This window comes from Chelon labrosus, assembly GCF_963514085.1.
Source record: "Chelon labrosus genome assembly, chromosome: 18".
In the NCBI taxonomy this organism is placed as follows: Eukaryota; Metazoa; Chordata; class Actinopteri; order Mugiliformes; family Mugilidae; genus Chelon; species Chelon labrosus.
The window spans coordinates 14018239-14027622 of record NC_140351.1 but is presented as its reverse complement, the minus strand read 5'-3'; the positions used below and the strand labels follow the sequence as shown (position 1 = coordinate 14027622).

At 40.7% G+C, this 9384-nt stretch overlaps 1 protein-coding gene across 1 annotated transcript; it reads right to left on the bottom strand.

Moving 5' to 3' along the window:
- Nucleotides 1-1615: 1615 nt before the first annotated feature.
- LOC311503325 (coiled-coil domain-containing protein 106-like) lies at nt 1616-8524 on the bottom strand. The gene is made up of 5 exons (XM_084565981.1): nt 8118-8524; nt 4455-4672; nt 3971-4183; nt 3669-3875; nt 1616-2456 (listed from the first exon to the last, which is right to left on the bottom strand). The coding sequence occupies exons 2-5, from the start codon at nt 4660-4662 to the stop codon at nt 2077-2079; spliced, it is 1008 nt and encodes a 335-aa protein (XP_084422107.1). The 5' UTR covers nt 4663-4672; nt 8118-8524; the 3' UTR covers nt 1616-2076.
- Between the last annotated feature and the right edge of the window lie 860 nt (nt 8525-9384).

Sequence of the window (9384 nt, the reverse complement as noted above, 5' to 3'; positions counted from 1 at the left end):
AAGCTAAGCACTGTTACCCAATACCTAGCAATAATCTCAGTAGCTAATTGTAATAGTGACTTTATACTACCGTTTTTCAAGCTCCATTTTCTCAAGGGTCTGAGCTCTTTTGCTCCATTACAAGCCTTGTAATCCTTTATATAATATGTCTGAGGCATTTATTACGAAGCAGGTCTGCCACAACCTGCCAGTATATCAACAAAACATAACCCCTGCCCATCTGAGCTAGCAGGTTCAAACACATTTTACTTGCACCATTAAAGCGGTGATTGGTAGTTATTACAAGCTCCTCTCTCTGTGAGAACGTCCAGGTGCTCTTTCTGTCAAGGTCAGGAGCATCCAGAGTGGGCAGGGGGAGCGGCGGGGGGTTGAATTTTGTAGCCATGAGGCACTTGGAGCCTCCGCAGTGACATGGCACCTGCAACCAGGACGGGAACAAAATGGAGTCCCAGCTGGCCCCATTGGCTGGCCCTACACTGGTGTGAGTCAAAGAGTCGGGGGAGGAGTGGAAAATGCTTCAGGCTCGATTAGGCCCACATCCTATCTCCATCTTCAACTCTGAGCTCCATCACCCCGAGTCATTAGCACCAAATTCACAGTTGCCACCCCGGAATATTACCAGCTGCATTTTATTTTAGTGACAAAATCAGAGGTGACAAGTAAAAAATAAAATAATCATATACCACAGCTTTTTCATTTTAGGATTTGCAGACCTGCCTTTAAATCTCGGTGCCAGTGACGAGGAGAGCAGAAGTGACGTTTTGCATGCCTCAGGAGGTGGGAAGAGGTGAGTGGCTGGCAGAGATACACCCACCCGTTTCTGCCTCATGCTGCTGAGCAGACCAGCATGCACCTGTCCCCTCTGGTTGTAAACAGGCAGAGACAGACTTTAGGCGGCTCACAGTGGCCTCCGTTGGCGTAAAATAATTCTTCACCATCCAACCTTTTGACCAGCTTTTGGGTGAAAAGAGGAGAGAAAATACGGCGTGAGGAGAGATGGAAGGAGTGATGCATAATGAGAAATGACTGAATGAGTTCATAACAGAAGAACGGGAGGAGGGGGCGGAGGGGGACGGACAGATTGGGATGTGAGAGTGAAAGATAAGCAGATAGCTGGCATGCGAATGGGAGTGACAGTGACAGAGTCCCATGCAAAGATAAACAGCCCGGGAGCAGCCCCAGTAATGGCTTTGCACAAGTAATTTGTCACTCCATGTGAAAAGCAAACAGCAGGAAAGGCAATGGCAACACTTTGCACTGACACTTACCATCGGCCAAGGATGTCTTACCAAGCTGTCACACAACTGGTGCTTCCCACTCCTTGAGAGATATCCCTCTAAGATTTCCCCTACAGTTGCACTGGATCTCATTCCAGCTTACAGAAGACGGCTGTTGGTGTGATCATGTCTTCTTCTACCTTAAAGAAGCTTTACCATCATTTTCTCAAGGATGAAGTCATTATCACTCCCCGTTTGAAAGGATAAAGATGTCATACTTCTATTAAACATTATATACAGTATTATCCTGTCAAAATGTCAAAATAGGACATTTACAAGTAAAAGAAACATAACTCAGCATGTATGAACAGTGTTTTTTTTTTAATTTAAATCATTTTTTATTTACAGCATATGAATCACGTGATAAGAAGGAATTATTTTCACAATGTCTATGAACACCTCCAACAAAACTTCAATGCAGGAAAATGGAAAATGTTTATCCACCATTTTGAAATAAATGACAGAGATTTGTAAACATTATACTGCCATCTTGTGGGTGTTTTTATCACCACACACACACATATATTTTAGAAACAAATAAATAAAAGCGGCTGCAAACTATTTTTTTTTTATCATTAAAGAAACTATATATTGTGAAATTGTAACTAAGAAAACTAGAATGTAATTATCAGTTTTTCTGGTCCCTTTGAAACTTAAAAAAATAAATTAAGAAATGCAGTAAATGCTACATAAAGACATAAAAACCAGCTGTCCAGATAGGGAGAAAAACAAAAAAGAAAAACAGGTAAATCTGTGATGGCGTCACGTCTCACTTCTTCTCAGTGCAATTAAATGATGATCAACCTATCAATATGCTTTCTGCAGCACCCCCCAGCTGCTGCATGTGAGAATGCAACACCCTCGGCCTTTTCCCTGAGATGGGCAAAAGCTCGCTGTTGGCTTTCATCTGGTCTATTTTTCTAGCCAGGTCAGCATCGCTGTCGATGACCAAGGTGCACCTTTGGGCGTAACTGACCAGAGTCTCTTCTCCTTGGCGAAACATGCCCACCAAAGGCACCATGTCTTTACCGGCCAGATGGAGTTCAGCAATTGATGCCGTGTTTGCAATGGTGTTCCGGTCGATTCCGAGATGACGGAACGCTTCACTCATGCTTTTCTTCTTGATGAAGGCGGACAGGACTTGTTTGTAGCGATGAATGACGTACTGGACACCAGTAGCTGGTGGACAGACATGAAATGTTAGTCCTACAAGATGTCTCACACTGGCCTATGGATAACATGTCTTACATATTTTGAAAAGAGAAGTCATCTACTCAGGCATCATTTAACAACATTGCTGGACTGCTGCATTAAGGACAATATGCCCATATTGATGGCACCTAATTCTGATACAAGTACTCAATAATAATAATGCTGGATTGCCACAATACATATATAATTACCATAAAAGACTTTGAGTACTGCATCTGCTTTAGTTTGGCTGGAGTCATGCGGTGAAACTGAAGAACCAAAGACACACATGTGCTTTTCTATAGACATGTGCCTTCTGTAATTTAGTAATGGCTAGAAATCTCATCCCTGTCCTCCACTACACTGGGACAGTAACAAGTGACAAACAACTGGTTATCAATCTTTTTTGTTGTTGTTGTTGTCTGTGGACATTTTCTTTCTTGTTTGTTCAAAGGTTTGTGTTTGTCGTTACACGCTGGTAACATTTATATGCTCCTTCAACTTGCCTCAAGTATGTTGAGACTTGATGTTTTACAAAATTGCTTACAGAAAATCAGCTGTTTGGCCACTTGACAATCTAGCAGCGCAGCAGCTTTCTTTACTTCTACTATTACCTGTTCAACAAATTTTATCTTGATAATAATAATAATAATAATAATAATAGTAAAGCTGAGTAATTGTTCCTTTATTGAACCCTTACTGGGTCATTTTTTATCAGTATTTAACCCATCCACTCATTCATAAAGCAGTGTGTACACTTAGAGCAGTGGGATGCAACTGTGTGGCACCTGGGGAGCAGCCATGGACAACGGGGGATGTGAACCTGCGACCTTATGGTCCCACAGCTGGTGGATTATCTTGAATTTGCAAGATCATGCAGGAGTCTATAATCAGGCTTCAAACTATGTGCTTACAGTGAAACCACAGTCACTACACCTGTCTGCTTTCTATGTGGACACACTGGCTCCTGCAGTTCTTTGTGTTTCTCTTCGGCACTCTTCTACTATGTGACATGGTTTGTTGATCCCATTGGTTAAAGTTAGTGTGTGACAGATAAACACCTTTTCCTTTGCAGATTGTTTTGTGTAACCAGACACCTGGTGTTTGTACATGATCATCACATCAGGTCTAATGGTTGATAGTGAAATCCGTTCATAGCTAACTTCTAGTCTACACATATTGAGGAGGCAAAAGTATTACCTCTCTTCCTGCTGTAGTCCTTCCCTTTCTTTGACTTTTTCTTGTCCTTGTGGTGTTTTTTCCGCCTGTGTTCACTCGATGCTGCTGACAATTCCGATGAGTCGGACGCTTCAGAACCGCTGCCGCTGCTGTCGGAGGAACTAGAAGAAGCTCTTTCTCTCTTTCGAGATTTGTTTTCTGAATGCTGCACCTTGCTTGGTTTAGAAACTGAAAAAAATTAAAAAAATAAATCACACAGGAGATGCATGACAGCATCCAGGACATCTGAACATTATCAAGTATGCTTCACTTCACTCACTGACCTTCAACCATTGGACTGGGCGAAGCGAATGCTGGCATGGAGCGATTGCTTGTTAGGTTTTCAATCTGGCTCCTCAGGAACTTGCGGTCTTGCATCAGATCCTCCACCTGACGCTCCAGTGCGGCGATGCGCTCCTGTTTGCTCTCCAGCATGCACTGCAGCTTGGTGATGGTCAGCAGCACCCTTGGGGGAAGGCTCTCCGTGTGTGAGGCAGCTAGACAAAAGGTCCACCGTGATCACAAAGCTTTTTCACTAGCATAAATTTTGTTTTTGGTAAATTTATCTTGTAATTTGTTGTTACAGTGACAGAAGGAAGTAATGAACTTTGCTTGGTGGAAGAAAACAGCAAGAGGATGAATTATTCTTCCTGTTAATTTATGTTGGCCCAAGTAAACAAATACTCTCCCGCTCTACACTACACAAATGTGTGTAACACTGGTCTGACCTGTTAGAAGTCATCACAGAAACGTCTCAGCAGTTCCTACCTGGCATGGCGCTGCTGGGTGTGTTGTCCTGAACAGCATCTGCTGAAGCTCCCGTTTGGAAGTTCTCCCACTTGATGATGCGGAGGTCGTCTTGTTCCTGTTTCAGCCAGATTGGAGAGCTGAGCCGGTCTTTGGTCCTCACAGAGCTGGAGTCGATCTCCACGCAGGGGGAATAACCTGAGGGCTCCTGCTGCCACACGGACGACATCTCTTCAGACCTGGACGCGGACAAGAGGAGGGTTATCTGGGTCCGAAATGTTCACATGCTGAAGGATGAAGAGCTCACAAGAAAGGCAGTGGCATTAACCTCATGGAGGTGGATGGTGTAGTCTCCCATCAACAGCTGGCTGCAAGTAAACTTGGACCCAAGCGGTTTCCACGGCAACAAAACAAAGATCTTGTAATTATGAGATCTCGTATGTGACGTGGATCCTCTAATTATAAGATGGGATGTCAGAATTACGGGATGCAGAAGTAAAAGATTACATGACTGCTTAGTTTTTCTTTGGTGGATGTGACATAATGATCTGTCACTGGATATTAAATAAAGTATTTAATAAGTATTTCTTTTGACACATTCAGTATATGATCACCATAATGTGTTTCATGACTCAGCTGTGTTTCTTTAAGTATTAAATAACGGCATGAACAGTGTTTTGTGTTCAAAATGCTCTTTGATACAGCAGTGTGTTGCGTTCTCGTAACTATTTATAATATTTATTTACCATCTCTTAATGACAAGAATGAGTACTGCAGCTGTTTCATAAGCTTACTGTTGGTAAATGAACTGTTTTCTTCAGTTTTCCTGTAGCTCAAAAGAGCTTGCAGGCTCTTTTATTTGTACTACCTACTCAGTGAATTGTACCTCCGGTGTATACTCGTGTGTTTCCTGTGAGATTATGCAGGAATCCATCATGTCAAGTTTCAAACAATGTATTTTGCACCCTATGCCATGTTTGGTACTTGAACCTTAAACTTTTATTTCACTGCCATTGAAAACATAAAAAATATATATAATTAAGACAATATGCAGATATGGTGAGTGAGATATTTGCTTGTACTTGTATAAGAAGTCACAGTGTTTGGCCAGCAGCTATCGACAGCATGGACATGTCCTGATTTAACTGCTCCTGAGTAAATAGCGTGACTTTGAATTACAAGACAGAGGCGTCAACACTATGATCTTCTAGATAAATATACATTTGTAGTGTTTAGACAAGAACAATCATTTGGAATTTAAAAAATGTACTACGGATATGAAATATTAAAATATTAATTGAAAGGATTGATATGTATTAGATTATAAAGACTCCAGTTTACATCGTAAGTAGGCTGCACTAATAAAAGCATGTAATATAAATGTATCTAAATGCATAGTAACATAAAAACATATTCAGCACACTTGATTGTTTCTGCAATAAAATGAACTGCAGAGCCGAAACTTCATGTGTATGGTCCTTCAGATATTGACCAATGATTAATGATTGGCAAACAATCCTCTCTGCATCTATCTGGTGTTACCGCCAGCAGTAATCAATGCTTTTACCTTTGTACTTAATCCATGAGTCCTAATTATTTATTAATCCAGAGCTGTGAGAGTTCCTGATATAAAATGCATTAATAAATTCATTACAGCACGATGAATCATGCATGAGCTGATCACTGTTAAACCCTCAGGCATCATTATGGACATTTTTGTCCTTAATGACTCAAGAGGGTAGTAACTGAGGCCTGAGGGTTAAGGAGAAGCAGGTAAGAAGCAGGAAATTGTGGATTTAGGTTGTAGCTCGAGAATAGTATGTTTTTGTGAAGGTTTTCATTTCCACTATATCATAATTACTGGGTTTGTCATTAGCTATGTACATGAACTGCAATTGTAAAAGTCGGTACTGTACTGAATCCAGCTAGAACTCAAGACATGCAAATAACCGAATGATCCTGAGCATCAGGTTGAAGTTTGAACATAAGTGTCTGTCTCTGCTATTGAAGATAGAGGACAGTTTCTACTGGAGAACTTAAGAGACACATAGAGAGACATACACGTGTTTCGATTTATTTAATGTCCCAGGTGTGCATTTTAGTTTGGAACCTTAAGGTACGGACATTAAAAAACTTCAGGCAGCAAGGGCCAACTGTGATGTCAAGTTACGCTGTCTGGATCTGGACCAAGCAGTTAAAATACACTACACTGCAAAAAGTGTTCGCTCATCTGCCTTTACACGCATATGAACTTCCTATTCTTAATCCATAGGGTTTATTGGGTTTAATTGTTTATAGGAATTTTTGTCCATTCTTCTAGAAGCGCATTTGTGAGGTCAAGCACTGACGTTGGACGAGAAGGTCTGGCTCGCAGTCTTCGCTCTAATTCATCCCAAAGATGTTCCATGGGGTTGAGGTCAGGACTCTGTGGAGGCCAGTCAAGTTCTTCCACACCGAACTTTCTCATCCATGTCTTTATGGACTTTGCTTTGTGCACTGGTGCGCAGTCATGTTGGAACAGGAAGACACCATCCCCAAACTGTTCCCACAAAGTTGGGAGCATGGAATTGTCCAAAATTCAGTCAGACAATTCAGACAAGTACTGCTCTCCTGTCTCTACTGATGGTACCCGGACTGTTTGGTGTGCCACGACTCCAACAGTAGAGGGGAAAGTCGGTGACAAGTTAAAAAAGAAATACACCTGGTGTAACAGAAATATGAGGCCTATAGCCAGATCCAAACATGTATGTGTTGCTCGAGATATTTTCTACCATCACAATTCCATGTTAACCTGAAAATGTGATTAAACTGGTTATTAATGTAACAGTGGCAAAATCTGGACTTGTTAATAGCTGGTCTCAAATTAAAGCAGAAGAGTTGAGAGATCCTGAATTATTATTGTTCTCCAAACTCTGAAATCGCACCTTAAACAATCCTAAATGGACATGTGTGAGGTTTCTTGAAGAAGTTCAATCACTCTTCCAAGTGGCTTCTTCCAAACTGAAGAAACTAATGGTGTGAGTGATGAACACATCCTCAAGTACCCTCAGAACAAATGCATGTGCTTTCGTTTAAGCTGAAACTGGATGACTGAGACACTTCATTTCCCACAATGCAACTCCACATCACCTTTCTCTTCTAGTTGTAAAAGAAAAAGCCTGAACAACATTATGAGTTTAGGTTGAGGTGCTTGAAACCTGGATTCAATATAAAATGACTAAACACTAATTTATCTGCTTGTGTTCATGATAAAAAGTGGACATCACTGTTTTTAACTCATGTTTCCATGGAGACTGTTCCTCTCTAACATGTGGAAGCTGCTGCACCCAAACACAAGAGCTGCAGAGATTAGTCTGGTCCCAATTCCTGCTAACAAACATTTAAAATGGATATAAACGTCTCATGGTGTTTTTTTCCTTCTTTTGACAGTAATATAATTGCATTTGCAAACCTGTCATGTTCACCTCCAGATATTTATTACTAAAATATTAAATTAATTCAACATATTTGTCATGACAGAAGTTTTACACCTAATAAAAATAATATCTAACAGGCTCACCATGTCTCCTTGTTGTGGTTTCAATTAGCTCCTCACAAGATGGATGCTAATGACTGTAATTACCAGCAATTTTAAAGGGGAGGAAAAGGACCGAGAAAGCCGTTGAAACACACAGGACGACGTACCTTCAAGAGAGTCCGGCGGATAAAAGTGGTGCTGATAATGTCTCCGTGTCTGTCCTGCTGAGGCCTGTCCTCTTAGTCCGTGTACAACAATCCGTTTTTTCAAAAAAATATAAACAGACGAGTGGGAAAATGCGACTACATCAACACGCATGTGTGAGAGAGGGGCGGTGCCATGGTGACTGGAGCACCGCGCTGCCTTCAGCGGCTCGATAGAATGTCGGACTTATCATAACTTTAGCTTTATTAAAGCACAACTAGGCGTTATTTTAATTTCTGATGAAGCACTGCCGTGTGTACTGTTGGTTTAAGCGTGGCAGCAAAACCCAAAACATACAATATGAGGCATAAAATACAAGATTACATGAAGACACAGAAGACGAATGTCGATTTTATTTAGGTCGTTGTTCGTTACTGGTTTTGTTTTCAATAAACAAACAATGTCTGTGAACGCATCCTCACTTCACTTCATCATTCTGCACCTTACCAGAGTCCTGCATGTCCTCCACAGTTTTGAATATGTCGCCCAGCCTTAAAACACAATTTACAATGTTATAATGTATGTTTTTGCTATTTTAAACAGTAGTAATATGAAAACAGATATAGTCTAAGTTTTATGTCACAGTATTTACATGCAAACAAAACAAAATAGATACGTTTAAGGTGGCTGACACAACTCAGCACACTGCACCTTTAAAAAAATAAATAAAAATAATTAAGAAACCTTGATTAATTTGACAACACATGCGCTGCAAACACCTGCAAATGCAGAAACACGATCCTAGTTGTAGAAACAATAACTGAAATGTTTCCAGGACACCCCAAAAGTGATGAACCTGGTGGTTGAAATGTGTGTTTAAATTAGATTTTAACATTCTGCTGCACTGTTTCTTATCAGCCTTTTGCTTATTATTACTCACATGAACTTCTGTATCGGCCGTTACATTCAACTGCTTCCATACATTTTTATGACTATTGATTTCGATCCAAAATCATGGAGCATCAAAAAATAGTGGCGCTTTTGTTTGAAAGCAGTTGCTCAGCAATAAATCCTGGAAAAGGTTTTAAAAACTGGAACTAAAAATTGACCAGGAAATGGGCAGTAAATGACAGACATACACTATATTGCCAAAAGTATTCGCTCATCTGTCTTTACATGCATCTCAAGTGACATCCCATTCCTAATCCATAGTGTTTAATACGACGTCCGCTCACCATTTACAGCTATAACAGTTTCAACTCTTCTGGGAAGGCTTTCCACAAGGTTTAG